The sequence below is a fragment of the Monodelphis domestica genome, chromosome 2, assembly GCF_027887165.1.
Source record: "Monodelphis domestica isolate mMonDom1 chromosome 2, mMonDom1.pri, whole genome shotgun sequence".
Taxonomy (NCBI): domain Eukaryota; kingdom Metazoa; phylum Chordata; class Mammalia; order Didelphimorphia; family Didelphidae; genus Monodelphis; species Monodelphis domestica.
In genome coordinates this window covers 170,471,289-170,488,937 of record NC_077228.1, presented here as the reverse complement: position 1 = coordinate 170,488,937, position 17,649 = coordinate 170,471,289, and the positions used below count along the sequence as shown (strand labels likewise).

At 41.6% G+C, this 17,649-nt stretch overlaps 2 protein-coding genes and 1 long non-coding RNA gene across 5 annotated transcripts in view; 1 reads left to right on the top strand and 2 right to left on the bottom strand.

Annotated features, from left to right (window-relative positions):
- The window catches only part of ARHGEF2 (Rho/Rac guanine nucleotide exchange factor 2), a 46,064-nt gene extending 42,665 nt beyond the window's left edge, over positions 1 to 3,399 (bottom strand). Inside the window, exon 1 of the mRNA XM_056816259.1 lies at positions 2,882 to 3,399. The gene's annotated coding sequence lies outside the window, so the exon portion shown is untranslated. The remainder of the gene's footprint in view (positions 1 to 2,881) is intronic.
- On the top strand, positions 58 to 6,416 carry LOC130457186 (uncharacterized). The gene is made up of 2 exons (XR_008916294.1): positions 58 to 645; positions 5,318 to 6,416. It is a non-coding gene; the product is annotated as an uncharacterized LOC130457186 (long non-coding RNA).
- SSR2 (signal sequence receptor subunit 2) lies at positions 6,177 to 14,750 on the bottom strand. 3 transcript variants are annotated; one of them, XM_007482048.3, is made up of 6 exons: positions 14,594 to 14,750; positions 13,068 to 13,224; positions 10,707 to 10,805; positions 9,594 to 9,702; positions 7,883 to 7,960; positions 6,177 to 6,718 (listed from the first exon to the last, which is right to left on the bottom strand). In XM_007482048.3, the coding sequence occupies exons 2-6, from the start codon at positions 13,220 to 13,222 to the stop codon at positions 6,608 to 6,610; spliced, it is 552 nt and encodes a 183-aa protein (XP_007482110.1). In that variant the 5' UTR covers positions 13,223 to 13,224; positions 14,594 to 14,750; the 3' UTR covers positions 6,177 to 6,607. The 3 variants fall into 3 exon arrangements, with proteins under 3 accessions (XP_007482110.1, XP_007482111.1, XP_056672246.1); XM_007482049.3 differs by having other exon boundaries at positions 14,549 to 14,648; XM_056816268.1 differs by lacking the exon at positions 14,594 to 14,750 and adding an exon at positions 14,401 to 14,591.
- Between the last annotated feature and the right edge of the window lie 2,899 nt (positions 14,751 to 17,649).

Sequence of the window (17,649 nt, the reverse complement as noted above, 5' to 3'; positions counted from 1 at the left end):
TCCAGCAATGGTAAGGTTGGGGGAAGGGAGAAGCTTGGGGAACCTTTTCTCCAAGTTGACCATGTTACTCAAAGAGGTCACCACCTGAGATACAAACTTTTGGGGGTAGGGGCAGGGAGAAAGTGAATCCTAGTGGTCTGGCCAAGGCAGAAAGAGCCAGGAATGGGGATCTAAGCATCTTCAGCTATTGTCTGAATTACATAATGGTGAACCACAGTCTCTGTCTTCATGGAGGGAAGAACAGAAGACAAAGAGCCTGAAATTAATGCAAGGCAGGTGGGACACCTATCCACCTGAAGGAACTTTCTGATTGACTCAAGTAGAAGAGACCAAGACCATGGAAGAAACAAGAAAATATTTTATTTATGACTCTTTCCTAAGGTTGCAGATTTTACATTACATTAATTATCTCTGTGAGGTTGGTGCTATTATCCCCATTTTAGAGAAGAAACCTCAAAACTCAGAGAAGTGACTTAATTAAAGTTACACACCTGGCAAGTGCCTGAGGCTGGATTTGGAGCCACATCTTCGGGACATTATGTCCTGTACTCTAACCACTACACCATGCTGCCCTGGGCACCCTGAACACGAGACACCACGCCTACCCACAGGAACATACACCCAGCATGTCAGTCTACATTGGAGGTCAGTGGGTCCAGAGGCAGCCATTTCCATTGGCCTAGTGTAGAAAGAGATTTGAAGCAGTTGAGCAGGGAATTAACCTAAAAGGGAAAGGGGAAGAGGCACAATCGACTTCCAAACTCCAGTTATCTAGTTGAAATGGGGAAAGCTATACCTCTCTCACCTTCCCCAAATGAATCTTTTCTTTCAGATCATTCCATGGGTTGTCTGAAAAGCTGGGTGGGGGATGAGTGGGAGGGCTGTGTTCCAGAAATGTTTGCTTCCAGCAACTGCCAGGGAGTGTTTGTATGTGTGTGGAGCATGGGCAAGGGTGGGAAAGTACAGAAGGAAGGCAGGAGATTAGAAAAATGGCTGTGTCAATCTAATAACCAAGCCCTGTCCAACTGGGGACAACTTTGATCTTTTCCCTGGCCTAAGAGGCTTCCAGTGGTTGAGTTCCAGGTTCTTAAATCTCTTCAAAGGGACTTCAAAAAAAAGAAACCATAACTCTGCCACTATAGTCCAGAAGAGGGAGGGGTTGGATGCTATGGTTTAGTGGCTTCTTCTCTATAGGCCTTATTAGCCTTGGGGAGCTGGGGCCACAGAAAGTCCTTTGATGGTTCAAAAATTAACTGCCACTCCTCCTCTTTTTGGGTAAACCATTAATCCAAATCCTAGTGTGAGGGTTTAGACTCTCCCTTAAGAGACTTAGTGAGAAAGGTCTCTCCCATCTATTGCACTTGGTGACTCTCCTAGCCTAGGGTTGATCCCAGACATCCAGGGCCACAGTATTTCCTCATCACTATGGCAGCTTCACATCCTGAGATTATTACAATGCTGGACTTATGTATTTGGGTCACAATCCCGTATCTGAGGACCTGAGACCAATTTCTGAAAAATCTTAGCTCTCTACCCTAGGTATCTTGGTGCCTAATTAAGAACTGTCACAACCTGTCACTCAAATACTGGTAAATGGCAAATGTAGATCCAATACTGAGATAGGAAGAAGGAAATAGATGTGAAAAGGACTCCCAAATCCAAAAACTGCCTTCTCCTGACCCACAAAGCCAATGAGATGGGACAGAGACACTGTCTCTGGGAGAGAACAAGGGCTGGGAATATAGCAAATACCCTTGCCATCTGCCCATATCAGCTTCCAGGCTTATTTCCTGATAGCCACCCACTCTCATACCATAGGGCCAGACTGAATAGTCACCAGTTCTCTGGCAGTGATCCCTAGAAACTCAGTACTGTTAGGAAGAGACTAAAGCATCTCTAGCCTCCTAAGTCTAACCACACTTTCTCTTGAAATAACAGATCAGAAACCAAGGCATCTCTACTTCTTCCCCTCATAAAAAAGCAGTTTAGGGAGGATAAAAGGGTGCTGGGCTTGAGATAAGGTTCAAATCTCAACTCTGATAATTGCTAGCTGAGTGACCAAGTATAAATCACTTAATCTAAGTCTGTTTCGTCATCTATAAAATGAAGGATAATAAATACCACCTACCTCACCAGGATGTTGTGAGGTTCATATAAGACAATGTAAACTGTAAAGAACTGTGAGTATCAGGTTTTTTTTGTTTTTTTTTAATGACCATTAACTTCCTCTATTCCCACCACTGAACTTAGCTTTACCTTGAAAGTACAGTTTCCCTACAAGGGGCTAGAAGACAGGTATTAAAGAGGCTCACAGAATAGCACATTTAAGTTGGGGGAAGAGGGGGAAACGCCCTCTTTCATCTAAGGCTGGTTTCTTGGCATTAATTTCCAGTATAATGGCAGATAGATTGGGCAAACTGAGGTTCAGTAAGTCACACCGGAAGAGAAGAGACCTTGGCCAGGGAATAGCCACCCTAGATAGAATCACCACCACCCTCTCCAAAAAAAATTCTGGGGAACACTAGAAGTAGGGCTGGGGAAACAAACCCCAACTCATGGGGGCAAAACAACATGGAAGCTGGAAGGCTAGGGACCCTGAAGCTTTCACTACTTCTGCTGAAGCAGGAGAAACAGTATTTGCTTGGGGGGGAAGGGAAAATGGCTTGTCTATTTGAGGAGTTCCAAATAAGAAAACACATCGCAAATTTACTGCCAGAAACAAGATCAAACACTGGGGATGGGCGAAAGCCAGTGAGGAGACAAAAGGGTTCAGTGATTTATCAGGGTGTTAGAGAGACTTTCTTAAAAGCCTTCACTTTTCTGGTTACCCCTATTTTTGAACCAGAAGCCTGGGTTGGAGGAAAGGGAGGAGCAAACTCACCGTTTTTGAGGAACCCACTCCAGCCCCTTGCTGCTGAATTCCTTCAGGAAGAAATTCTTTCTCCAGGTAGCCTAGGCAGGTTTCTGTCCAATCTGAGCACCTCAACTGGGGATCTTTCTCTTGAGCATAGTAATAGGGTCACTCATGGTCCAAAGAATTGCTCAGAATTGGGACAGAGGTGGTGGGAGACCTGCTTCACTCCAAACAAAGTGCCTACTGGACTCTTCCTGCCCTTACTATCTTCACTCACAACATGCCAGACAGGACTGTAACTGACTCAACTCCTTGGATTCCACCACTACACTGAAAATTCCCAAATCCCTTCACTGGACACTCCCCGGACAAAGGGCAGCCCAAGGTGTCTGACTGGGGCAGAGACTATACATAAAGTCAAGCAAAGTTTACCAGGGCGGTGAGAGGGTAGGAGATTGCCCATGGAACTCACTTTCCTAGGGGAAGAGGTGGAGCTTGTAAAGGGGAGGGCAAGAGGGCTGGGATTAAAAGTGGTGACCTCAGGGAAGGGAGCCTAGACTATGTCTCCCTGTTCAACCACAAACAAGACTGTAATCCAAAGGGATGCATGCCTCTTGTGCCCTGCCTTGTCCAAACCTTTTTTGATTTAGAAGCCCTGTCTCTTTAAGAGGAAAATTATGGCTGGGGGAAGGGAAAGATCCTGCTTTCATCATTTAAAAAAAAATACTGGGAGGAACAGTAGCTGGGGCTGCTACTTCTGGGCAGGGCCCTAGTTCTAGCCAACAGGAATTAGGATCTACTGAGTGCATGGTCACAGCTTGTTGTGGATACCAATGGGAGGATGTTTGACCAGCTCCCCTCCCTGATAACAGCCTCTCCAAGGGGCTGACTCACTGCCCCCATCCCCACCCCAGGAACATTTTGGCTAAGTTCTTCTGGGGGTAGGGAACAGTGGATATGAAACAGAACAAGTCCTCCTGTTCTTCAATTTGGGCAAGAATCAAGATCTACAGGTGGAGAGGTGGGCAGGACGGGCTGATTCCCACACCACTGCCCCAAAGGGAAGCTTCTGCCTCATTTTACTGACTTGGATCTGAGAGGGTAAGGGCAGAAGGTAGACACAATCAAAGTGTTCAGGGTAGACACCTTAAATATTATCTAATCTGACACTCATTTTGTAGATGAGGAAACACAGGCACAGAGAAGCTTTTCCCCCCAGACCACATAATTATGTAGGACTAAACTCCCATCTCTTAAGATATTTTTTTATATTATGCTATAATGGTGTCTCAGTCCTTCAAAGCTCCGTTAACACTCCATTATCACATGAAGATCATTTCCCCAGCAGGCCCAGCTCCTTATAAATTCCTTTTTACTTCCAATTAGGCATATCTCCAAAGCCCAGTAAACAAAGAGGGTGGAGGTCCTTGGACCTCTCTCCTCCTGATACTAGATTTGGTATGTGGGTGAGGAAATGCCAACAAAAAGGACGGATGATGTAGTAGTGAGGATGGGGCCCAGGGTTGAGTTCCAGATGGTGAAAAGGGTCAAGGAAATGCTAGAGATGGGCTGCTGGTTCTGTAGCCTTTTAGTTATGGTACCCATCTTCTAGGAAGGATAGGTACTTTCTCTCCCCCTGCCTCCTGATTTGCAAGCTCCCAGCTCTTAAGAAACCAAGATTCAAATCTCACTAGGATGACTCTGGGTGGGAATAAGAATTGCTTCCTGCCCTCCTACACCTCAAACAAACAATCTCAAGTAGATTTGAAAGCTCAGACGAAAAGTCAAGTATTCTAGCTAAGTTTTTCTGTCTATAGATTTTGGAGACTCTTAAGCTCTTTACCTCGGCACTCAAGGGAGGTTTAAATTCCACTCTAGCTCTGAGGAAGCTGACTTCCATAAGATGAAGTCTCACTATGACACCAATGCTGACTTCCCTCCCCTGGCTGCCACCCTTGTCATATGCCTTCAGTTCAGTTTTTCATCTCTATCCTGTGCAGGAAGAGTTAAGTTACATAAATCTGCAAGGAAATCTGCAAGTATTTATGAAAACGTCTCTTGGTTTTTAGACAAGAAAATACATCTAGTGCAGACTGATTCAATATTAGAAATGTTTCCCTATACCAGGAAATCTGTTCTAATGTCTAAGCAGAATTCTACTTTCTGTAAGGTTATTTTTCATTGTGCCTTCTGTGAAGATGGGAAACAAGACTATTTCCTCCTCTTTCAGAGATTTTTCAGACCTAGAGACCCTGGTAATTCTTCCCTTGGTTCCCTATCCAAACCTTTCCCTTTCTATAGGACTAAACTCATTTTTTGTCATTTTCCTCTATCTCCCCACCCTCCCTGTCTTCCTGGAAGCCCTGATAACATTTGGTGACCTTATATGCTGGCTAGTTGAAGAAAGATAACTGCCAAAACCAAATCCATGCTTTGAACCCCTTCTGACCTGTCCATTCCTAGGGTTTCCAAGCTTCAACCCCTGGAAAAGGGAGGTGAGTTGGCGGAGAGCTACTCCATTCCTGGCCTCCCGTTGCCTCCATGTCCTTTTCATCCTTCCTGGATCTGAATCGAGATTCTCTGGTTGCTGGGTGAGTGAAAGGTTAAACCGGTTGGGCAGGGGAGAGGGAGAGCAGAATCTAAACTGGGTAACTCAGTGGCAGGAACAATGTGGGTTTTTGTTGGGTTTTTCTCCCGCCTGGGAGATTGTTCTCGGACCACGGCATTCCTGAGATGGAGAGAATCAAGCTAGGGTGACTTCTCCCCACTTTGCTGCTACAGCAAAAACCAGCTTTCCAGGCACTCTTTTACCAGAAGCTGAAGTTAAAATTAAAAGCATTCTAAGTTAGGGGGCTTCAGTGCTTTTCCCTGGCCCTGATTCAGAGCAATAAAAGCATTACAAATGAATCACAACTCAGAAAACTTTGGACAAGGAGATCTAGAAACCGTTTGGGAAATGGAGAAAGGGATATCAACCTTTTAACTTTTCACTGAGCAGGCAACAAATAAATCTCTTCCAAGAGAACAAAGCTTAGTATCTGGAATGATGAAGCCTGCTAATATCTGGACCATCAGAGTCTTTTACCCACTTCTCTAGCTAAGAGTGGGACTAAGGACAAAGAAAGAAAAACAGGAGCAAGAGATGTAAGAACAACAGGGGAGAAAGTAAAGGCTGGGGGAGGATTCTGGAGAGGAGAAATCTCTCTGGGAGGAAGATCCACAGCTCCGGGTGCAGAGTAGCTCAATTTGGCTAGCAGCACAGTTTTCAGAGCCTGCAATGGAAGCTGAGATCACCAAGCTGGGGGGAAGGGAAGACACACAATTGAGGTGGAGTTTGTTTTTATTAGAAAACCCATTTCAATAAGCACTTCCCTGCCCCCAAACCAGGAGGCCTCCAAGAGACTGATGTTTCTGATTTCCTCTTTCCAGAGGTGGTCAGGCAGCCTCTGAAAGCTCCCATTTCTGAGCCCCTGAGAAAGTCCTCATTACCAGCTTTGCACCAAGGAGCCCCAAAGTGAGGAGAAGGCCTCTTGGGCTCAAGGTCAATGCTGGGGAGTCTGTTTATATAAAAACCCAATGGATGACTTCAAAACTGCACCAAGGCTCTCTTGAGCCCCTAGGCCTGTTCCTTTGCTCTATGTGAGAGCATGGCCACAGAGGAGATAGTGAAGGACTAAGGGAAGAGATTGCATTTTGAGACATCCTTTGGAGTCTGGAAAGCACCTGGATTTCTTGGGAGGGGAGGGCACACATTCAGTTCTTCTTGGTCTTAGGGGTGTCATATTTCCTCTTGCTTGAATACCATAGGAGCAGGGGAATCCCAATGGAAGGAAGGGTCATGACACCAAATGCTGCCCAGTCCAGCTGTGGAAGAAAAGAGAGATTATAAAAGCTTAAATGAAGAGTCAATACATCTAACAGGAACAGGTAGGGCTAATCTAACTATCCAACCAAATTAGGGCAGAAAGGTCCTCTGGTTATACTAGCTGGGATCTCAGATCAATCCTCTCTGTATCTGTTAGAGAGCATTTAATGCAATGTCCTCTCTATGTGTTAGAGAGCATTTAATACAACTCAGGTTGGTGGAGGAATCTTGGCTCTTCTGAAAGATCTCCAAAAATGTCATGTGGCCACTACCTCCCAGCATCCTTAGGTTTAATGTCATGGCTCTAAGAGGATATTCTTTATTTCTTACTTCTACCTCTCCTCTCAAAAACCTTTCCCATAGTCAACCATCAAGCATTCTATGTGCCAGGCAACATGCTATGTGCTAGAGATACAAAGAAATGCAAAAACAATCCTTGCCATAGAAGAGTTTATATAAATCCCTCCAGCCTTCCCTTCTCTATTCTCCACCAAATCAGCTTTCTTCCTTCTAGAACTTTTGAACACAGCTACTACTCTCTCTGTAAATTTTTTAATCTTTCTGTCTGAAAACTAACAGAATTTATTATTTCCCAAAGATAGGGATCTCCCAAGTATAGGGGGTACCACTAATGCAGGCTGAAACTGCACACCTTAAACATTCTCTGTGTGTTGCTATAACCAAGCCTTCTGGCCTTCACCAGTCCAAGAAGACCTCACTGCAAAACTTTAGAGCCTGCTGGAATCTGCTGCACTCACAAAGGCTTAGAGAATTCAAAGAGTCACTTCCATACCATAATGAGGCCCTGAGAAAGAACTTTAGGGAAGGGGATCTTTCTCTATATCTTCCATAAAGTATGAAATCTCAAATGGGACCCAGGATTCTAGAACTACAGCCTGTCCAATGACGAGGAGAAAAAGGACAGCTTCTTGTTTCTTAGGGTTAAAGGTCTATTTTTGAAATCTCCAAGCATAACAAAATCTGTAACAGTCCTGCTAGTTTCATCAGAGATAGAACAATGCATTGATACAGAATCAGTCCAAGAGAGGAATTCTAATAAGAAGTCTTGGGAATTACAGTAGGAGAAAACCCATAGGCAAAGCTAGATTTCTTCTCAGGATAAGATAAAGCCAAAATATGGAAAGGGTCACTGTGAAACTTACAAAATGAGGGGAGAATCTCCTATCAAATTCTCTTTGTGCCAGAATTCCTCCTTGTCCGGGGGCACTGGTGAAGCCAACCTGAAAACATGACCAGAGAAGACATCATAGCACACCTTTAAATTCAACACTTCTAAAAAGGTAATTTCCAACCAACCTAGTTTTCTAGCACTGAATGCTCCCAGAAGTACTGATTTCTAGCATTAAGTACTCCCCTAAGTATTGATTATATGAAAGAAATGTTACTGGTAGAGTACTAGAACCAGAGATCTGGGAGAGATACATATATGTTTGACATGATTTAGGTATGGAAATGGGCTGGATGACTTTTCTCCTAGAAGAAAGAATGACAATGAATTGGAAATTAGTTCTAGAGTTCCAGTTCTAGCTCTGCTACTGCTCTTTATGCTCTGAATTTAAAAATACTGCCTTAAAAGGAAAATACTATAAAAAAGGGCTGATCCAGGGAAATTATAGATCTTTTTTAGAGTCATATCAATCTATTTTAATTGAGATTATGAAAATAATTACAGCAAACTTATCACCAGTAGCTTCAAGCTGTTCAATCTTGGGCAAAACACTGTGGATCCTAGTGTACAAATGAGGATATTACCTGGCTTGTTCACAGGACTTTTAAATGGTTCAAATGAGAAAATGAATGTGAAATCATTCTGAAAATATAATTATATAAATATTAGCTGTTAAAGAAAAGGCATGGCCTAATTCACATTCCATTCTCCAGGAGAAAAGACAAAAAGTTTGGAGTACCCTGCAAACAACTTTGCTCAAGGAGCAGCACTTGAGACTTTATTTTGGCTTTGAAAACAACTATAAAGAGCTTAGTCTATTAACTCACTACCTGAAAGAACTGAAATATAAAACAGCTTTGGGGTCTGTACTAGAAACAGTATTCCTCATGTCCTAACTTTCTAGATTGTTCTAGGCAATTCCTTGCGCCACCCTGCACTTGGCAAATGGGCTAAGATCCAGCTTCTCAATTTGTCAGCTTGCTTTGAACATCAATCAATAATTATTAAGTATGTGTGTCCTTTAATCTGAGAAGCATGAGAGAAATACAGATTATGTACACTCTGCTCTCAAAAGAATTTATGTGAAGAAATAGTTAAAGGTAAGACTAAAATGCTATGCTCACAGCTGGGCTAGCCTTTGAATGCCAGGCAAGTTTTAATTTGATGTAATAGACTAACAGGAATCATTAAACATTCTTAAACAAGGAATTGCCATGATAAATTGTGTTTTCAGACAATTTATTGGTGGAGAGGAATAATTGAAAGGGATTGGCAAACTAAAAAAGCAGGGAGATCATCAACAAAGATGATAATATGATATTGCATTAATCCAGGTACCACATGATAAGGGCCTGAACTAAGGTGGTAGCAATAAGAATAAAGAACAACAGAGAGAGTTAGAAGTGCCAGTATATTCACTTATGACTTCAGAATGTCTTCTGGGACTTCAGAATCTAAAAACATTCCCTGAATCAAGACTTCCAAAACCCTTTTCAAACTACTTTTACTTTCTCTCAAAATTTATATACTCTTGGCAATATGTTGTCAGAAGCAGGATAAAAATGTTACTTCCAAGGGACAGCTTACTGAAATAGTTGGGCCAAGGAATTTTGGAGATTAGAGCTGCATTTGTTCATCTTAATATGCACCCCCCCCCCATCACCCCCCAAACCCTCAAAACTTACCACCACTGGCCCTTCTTCCTGGGCAAGATATGTGATGGTTGCAGAGGTAAAGTTAAAATAGCCAGCCTTGAGGGGGCGAAGGACCACAGTATGGGAAACATTGCTGGCACTGGTCCAAAAGTCAAGGAGACATGAAGAATGGATTCTTAAGTCCAGTTGCAACAACTCTCTAGTTCATCCTCCTGGCTTATCATAAAGTATATCTATTAGATGTTACCTCTCTTAACAATGAGTAAATGAAAAATGCTGTGCATTTTTTTTTTTAGTTTTCAAGCATTGTTCATTGGCAGCTAGATGGTAGAGTAGATAAGAGTGCCAGGATTTAAGTCTGGAAGACTGAGTTCAAATCTGTTACTAAGATGTGTGACTCTGGGGCAAAAAACTTAACCCTGTTTGCCTCAGTTTCCTCATCTGTAAAATCAGATGGGGAAGGAAATGGCCAGCCATTCCAGTGTGTTTGCCAAGAAAACCCTAAATGGGCTCAGAAAGAGTTGGACATAAATGAATTAACTGAACAATCTTGGTTCACTGGAATTGATGTCAGTCAAAGGTCTAAAGAATTCATGTTTACCCAGCATAAATTTGGAGGTAAGTTTATAGAATAGGAACTATTTTAGGGGTGAAAGGCTATTGGGGGGGGGGTTCACATATAATGTTATGACTTCATATGTATAGTCTAGCTTATATTCAGGGGAGGGGGAAAGAGGAAACATCCAATTCAAATACAATGAAGCATCACTTAGAATCATTTTAATAGACTTCAAGAGGTAACTGACTTTCTTACTTATTTTCAAGAGGATAGAATCTAAAACAATCCCAAATATCCCTATCTTATTCACAAAAACCTTGAGTCACTATGTAATTTGTATTAAGATCTTACAATCCAGAAAACAAAGCATCCTTTCTAATGTCTAACTTAAATCACTCTCACTGAAATTTCATTCTATCCCTTATCCTGTCTATACTTAGTAAAGCTAGAATAGCCAGCTGTTAACTAAGATAATACTGGATTGAGGCTGCATTACTACCATTATTGTTATCTTTTTCCTTTCCCTTAGATTCTCTTTACCAGCGTTTATTTAAAAAATAAAATAAGAAATGCCAGCAGGATACGGAGCAATGCGGTCCCATTTGACATTGAGCATTCCTGAAACAATACCAAAGTCTTCTGGGGGGAAAGAATCATCAGATAATTCCACATCTAGGGCTGCACTAAAAAAAAAGAGAGAGAAAGAAGAAAAACAGAAAGAATTAGGGAACAACAAATTTGAGACAACTGAAAAAACTTCAAAGATGCTCCCCTTCAATTAAAAATTTTGTGTAGGGCAGACATAATAATATGGCTCAGGGACCACTACTGTGCTAAAACTCCTAGAACAAAGATTTCTATCCTTTTTATGTCATGGACATAAAAACATGGTGAAGCCTACAGACCTCTTCTCAGAATCATGTTTTTAAATTCAATAAATAAAATACATAGGAATGTACAAAAGAAACCAAATGCATATACTGAAAGTTACTAAAAAAAATCTTTTTAAGAAAAAAGAAAAAACACCAAGGTCAAAGGTTAAACTATTTTAAAAGGAACAAGGCCTGGATTTCTGATTTCCAATCTTCTATAAAGTATGTATGTCAAGGAGAAATATGACAAATAACAGAAGAGATTCTATATAACTAATAAGTGAGAAGAGAAAACTTATTCTTAAAAATGCATAAAGCTTGGGAGCAGCTAGGTGACTCAATGGATTGAGGGCCAGGATGTCAGACTGGAGGTTATGGTTTCAAATATGCCTCAGGTACTTCCTAGCTTCATGAATCTGGGCAAATCATTTAACTCCCATTGCCTTAGCCCTTATCACTCTTCTGCTTTGGAACCAATACTTTTAGTATAGATTCTAAAATGGAAGGTAAAGGTTTTTTAAAAAGTGTATAAAGCTGGAATGACGCTTAGAAGTAATTTTGATTGTTTGATTCAACTCTCATTTAACAAATGAAAGAGATACAGGTGTAACTATCCAATGTTATACTACTAGTTAACAATAGAGCAAGAACAAGAGCCTTAGTATTCTAATCAATGAATCAAAAAGCATATAATCAATTGTTTACTATGTCAGGAATTGCACTAAGCATGGGGAGGGGGGAGATGGAAAGGAAATAATACAGAGAGGTAAAAAAACAGTCCCAGTCCTAAGAAAACCTGAGAGGAAAGGTACCTGCAGAAAGTAGGATCTGTGAATAAGACTTGAAGGAAGTCAGAGAAACTAAGAGGCTGAAAGGCTAAAGAAAGAAGAGTCTTCTAAACATAGGAGATAATTAATGGGGCTAAATGATAGTAAAGTATAAGAAGACTGGAAAGGTAAAAAGGGGACAGGTTATAAAGAACTTTAGATGCCAAAGAGGCAATTGGGAGACACTGGATCTTATTTCAGGGTAGGGGTGGGTGGGAAGAGGCAGACCTACACTTTTGGAAAAATCAGTTGGGTAGCTAGGTGGAGGATAGATTTTAGGGGAGAGGAGCTGGAATTGGGGAGATCAATTAGATTCAATAGTTTAGGTACAAGATGAAGGCTTCAACTAGGGTAGTGATTGGATGAATGGAAAGAAGGGGACATGTAGAAAAAAGGTAGAAATAATGGTATATAAAAATGAATTGAGGGGCAGCTAGGTGGCTTAGTGGACAGAGAGCCAGGTCAGAAATCAGAAAGACTCATCTCCCCGAGTTCAAATCTGGCCTCAGACATTTACTAGCTGTGTGACTCTGGGTAAGTCACTTAACCTTGTTTATCTCAAATAAAACTTAAAAAAAGAAAAGAAAAATGAATATGAGAGTAAGCTAGCCTAGATGATCAATTATATCATGATCCCTCATCTCCTCATAGAATGTTTTTGTTTTTTTTCCCCATCTTAGAATCAATACTGTGTATTGGTTCCAAGGCAGACGAACAGTAAAGGGTAGGCAATGGGGAGGGGGGTTAAGTGACTTGCCCAGGGTCACACAGCTAGGAAGTGTCTGATGCCAAATCTGAACTAAGACCTCCCATTTAAAGGCCTGGCTCTCAATCCACTGAACCACCTTGTGGCCTCTTCCTTTTAAAACTCTTAAAAAATGGAGGTATCTCCTATGCTACTTTCTTGCAGTAGAGTAGAAACTAGTTTTCAATTTTGTATCACTAGGAGCTAGCACAATAACTTGCATATAGTGCGTCTATGTGTGCACTCATTACTTATCTATATCTATACCCATTATTTATTAAACTGAAGAGAATTCTACCCCTTGTAGTCAGATTCTCAACTCTAACCTGGAGTTGTCCAAATTTGTCCTCTTACATATCTGGTGTTAGTGCCCTAGACCAACACCTTAAGATATCATTTTTCTTCATTTTCTCTGAATGTCTTCTTGTAATTGACTAGAGATTTGAAGATCCAGAAAGTTCTTTCCTCCCCTATTTGCAGTTTTGGCATCTAGTTAATTACCTTGAGCCGACATTGTAGATGTTGTACTGTAAGGTCAAATCCTTTCCTTCCACAGCATATCTATTCAGCAGTGACTTAGAAGCCAGAAGCCTGGCCCCTTCTTCACTTTTTGCAGTAGAAAACAGACACAACACAGCAAACACCAACAGCCTCATCTCTGGAATAAGACAAGACCAATAACTACTTAGACTGAATTTAGAAATCAAGATCCAACCACTAGAACTCTGAAGCCAGAGTCACCCTCCTCAGGCCCTATCCAAAAGGAGCCTTCTAGCTATATCAATTTGTACTCCACAAAGTACTGTGTAGTAGTAGAAAAAGAATTGACTCCAGGACCAGAAGATGTGTTTATATTTTATTTCTGATGTTTAATCTCCCTGGGTCACAGACTGCTCATCTGTAAAAAAGAAGGAATTGACCTAGATGGACTGGGAGGTCCCTTCCATCTCTATATACAGGATCCTGCTGTAGGGGCTTCAGCACCTTTTATAGTAGGATTTCTAATGTATCATAAAATGAGATACACAGGGATTATTCTATCAGTTACACTTGATGATGAAAAGAAAAGTTTTCCCCCAACACACAACCTGAAATTGAGAACAGGCTGGAAGAAGCTTTGTTCAACTAACCTTTTGACTTGGCGATTAAGGGGAGACAGTCTGAAAGTAGTTAGAATGAAGGTCTCTCTGGGATGTGTTTTACATTACAATCTAGTTTCTATGGTGCCTGACCTTAAGACTCTGAATGTCTGGGTTGAGCCCCAGTTCTGACACTTACTACATATGTGACTGTGGCAAAAATCACATTAACTTTCTGAACTACAATTTCTTCACCTGTAAAATGGAGACAATGATACTTGCCCTAACTCAAGGGACAGTTAGAAAGCAAGCACTTTGCAAACCTCAAATCATTATGTAAATGTTAGCAACACGGTTAGGAGAGACCTCTGAGCACCTTTTTGCTTGTAAAAAGCGAAAGTTTGGGAGGCCAAGGCCACAGGGTGGATAATTAAGGAGGGGTTGCTTTTTAGGGGAGCAAAAGGATAGGACGGCCACACCTCAAAGCTCTAGGATATACTTTGAGTGTCTGAGAATTGCTATTCCTTTGAATGATTAAGGTTTCCATGAGAAAGTACATCTCTAGGGGTTAACCTCCTCCCCGATTCCATCACTACAGTTGACATCGCGCCCCCTCCCCCATATTCAAATCGTGCAACTTTTCCTCCCTCAACCCTCCCTGTATCATCGTATCACCTTCCCCATCCCCCTTTCCTCACAGAGTTCGTCCCAGGTGCCGACCCTCCCCCCACAACCAACACCAAGTTCTCCCGTACAGCTCCCGGCCCCACTGCCTCCGTGGCTTCAGAGACTGTCAAGGTGACGTGTTCCCTCCCCATCCTCCGGCCCTCAGGGCGCTGTAGCCTCAGGGCGCTGTAGCCTGTGGACAGGACAGGAGGAGTCTGACGGAGACACACCGCCTACCCTCAAGCCCACTCGTCTCATCCAGTACCCAGGGTAGGGTCTCACCGCGTGCAGCAAGGATCCAATTCGGCGCCGCCAGAACCGGAAGATAGAGTCAGCTCCGGAGAACCAAAAAATAACTTCCGCTGGAAGTCCCCGTAAGAGAGAGGAAGTCCTAGGGCGCGATGTCTTATGGGGATTGTAGTTCTCTAGCCGGCCCCATCTTGCCTCAGTGCTCCCCTCCCAATACTCTTTTCCCTGTCTTGGTTAAGGCCTCTTGGCCTTATTGGACAAGGTCTCCTGGACATATTCTTTCTCGATACCCATGTTCTTGCAGTTTGTTGTGGGTCACCAGCCTTGGAATCTGATAAATCTCCTCTTCACCAATCTAAATACTACTTATAGTACAGTGGAAAGAACTCCAGAATAAGAGGACTGGGACCATTCTCTTAAGTTCCCCAAATCAGTTCTTTGACCTCAATTTTTCAGGAGTCCAAAACAGAAGTAAAATATATACACAGATTTGTTCGTCCTCGAGGACAAAAGCCAGATCTTCTTTTGCTTCTCAGAACTGCCTTGGCATATAACAGTTAAAAAATCCATGGTGTCAGTTGTGTTTGGTTCCCCGATTAATGAACATAGAACCACAGAATTTCAGAACCAGGTGGGACTTCCAGCATGCCCACATACTTACATACCTGAGAACGAATCCTTATTACAAGTGGTTATCCAGCCTTGTCCATTAAGAAGAGCCAGCACTTCATTTTTTGTATAGTTTTTTTTAAACCCCTACCTTCCATCTTAGAATCAATACTAAGTATTGGTTCCAAGGCAGAAGACTGGTAAGGAACTAGGCAATGGAAGTTAAGTGATCTGCCCAGAGTCACACAGCTGGGAAGTGTCTGAGGTCAGATTTGAACCCAGGATCTCCCCTTTCTAGGCCTGGCTCTCAATCTACTGAGCCACTCAGCTGCTCCCTTGTATTTTTTTTTTTAGTCTGTCCTAAGAAGAATTATTTGGCTGTTTGCTATTTATATTGATTGCTTCACTTTTGCCCTCTAGAGACACTGGGAACAAATCAAATCACTCTTTTATATGACAGTCCTTCAGATACTTGAAGGTATTTATCACACTTATCCTGAGTCTTCTCTTTTCCAGTCTACGTATCCCTATTTCCTTTTTGTTCAGTCCTTTTAGTAATGTCCCACTCGTCTTGACCTCTATTGGATGGCTTTCTTGGCAAAAATAATGGATTGGTTTGCCATTTCCTTCTCCAGATCATTTTACAGATGAGGAAACGGAGACCAACAGGATTAAGTGACTTGCCCAGGGTCTGGTAAATGTCTGAGACCAGAACTCACTCTTCCAGATTTCAAGCCTAGTTTTTAACTATCTAATAATTGCAAAGACTCAAAGACTTTTGCTGTCATTTTGGTGAAGACCTTCCTGCTAGTGGTGTTGGCCTTCAAGTCTCTCCCCACTCCAATACACTCTTAATTCAGCTACCAAAGTGATTTTCCTCTATCAAGAAAATCCTTTCCATCCTGACCCTCCCCATAAACTCCAGTGTTTTCCTATTGCTTCCAAGATAAAATACAAATTTTTTTGTATTTTGGCATTCAAAGTGCTTAATAAACTAACTTCCTACCCCCTTTCCAATCTTCTTACATTTTATTCCTCACCATGTACTGTTGGATCCAATATATGAAGTTAAAACCTAGTAGAGGATACGAGATAATATATAGCAGGGGCAGTTTGTTTTTGTTATTTTTTTTTTAATTTTTTAGCTTCAGCAAAATACCTGATCAAACCCTGATTGATAGCATTTCCCTATTTCCAAGGCATAAATAATAGGCAGTTAGATGGTGAAGTGGATAGAGTGCCAAGCCTGGAGTCAGAAAGACCGATCTTCCTCAGCTTAAATCAGCCTCAAACACTTACTGGCTATATTAGGCAAGTCATTTAACCCTGTTGGCCTCAGTTTCCACATCTGTAAAATAAAATGTAGAGGAAATGACAAGCCATTTCAGTATCTTGCCCAAGAAAAATCCAGGTGGATCACAAAGTTATACATGCCTGAACAATGAAGGTATAAATGAGTGCTTATACTGAAAATTTAACAATTGGAGGATATGAGCCAGTTTGAGCACACTCCTGCCAACCACCTCCTTCAACCACCTCCTTTTGAACTTGGGCAATGCAAATATTATTCATCCCATTGTAAGGATGAAGAAACTGTGTTTCTTACAAATTAAATTACTTATCCAGGGTAACCTAGCCAGTTTCAGGGATGTGATGCAAATTTCTTGAGCTTTTCTACATTGTTATTATTTTTTAAACTTTTTTTTTAATTGGAAAAATTTATTTAATTAATTTATATTTTTTCCCATGGTTACAAGATTCATATTCTTTCCTCCCCCTCCCCCTCAACCCCTCCTGTAGATGACACACAATTCCACTGGGTTTTACATGTGTCATTGATCAAGACCTATTTCCATATTAATATTTGCACTAGGGTGATCATTTAGAGTCTATATCCCCAATCATATCCCCAGCAACCCATGTGATCAAGCAGGTTTTTTCTACATTGTTATAAATGGAATAAGAATTCCACAGTGCTTCTGGATCCAGAGTCAAAACAAGTTCATATCTGTTTGAGGAAATCAGAGAGTATTTCATTGAGTTCATATGTGAATTGTTTCAGATTTTGAGAAGCAGAGATGGGAGTGAAGGATGAAGGCAGGCATTCATAGAATCAATCAGAGCATTTTTGAGTTAGGAGGGATTTCAGAGTTCATTTCTTATAGATCTGTAATTGAAAGGGTCTTCAGAGGCCATTTGGTCCAGTCCCTTTAACAGATAAGGAAATTGAAGTCAAGTAGGTAAGTGATTTGGCCGTGACACAGATAGAGGGCACAATTAGCTAGTCCTTACCTGAACCATTCTAGATTCTTGAAGAAGGTACACAGGCAAGAGAGAGTACATCAAGTGTTTTGGAAGAGTGAGTAATTCATCTTGGCTGGTTTGTTTAAGTCAACAGCAGGAAATAAAGGTATAGAGTTGGGGTGAGTTGTTGGGCTTTGTATACCAGGCTTCAGAAAGTGGACACAATTTGCTAGGCA

Bases quoted from the DNA above. Each gene is read 5' to 3' on its own strand.
- SSR2 (XM_007482048.3), bottom strand. From the start codon at position 13,222: ATGAGGCTGTTGGTGTTTGCTGTGTTGTGTCTGTTTTCTACTGCAAAA. The intron at 9,703-10,706 runs GTATCCTGCTGG...CTTTTGGACCAG, and splicing joins AAATGGGACCGCATTGCTCC to TGCCAGCAATGTTTCCCATA. The intron at 7,961-9,593 runs GTAAGTTTTGAG...TCATGTTTTCAG, and splicing joins AGGAAGAAGGGCCAGTGGTG to GTTGGCTTCACCAGTGCCCC.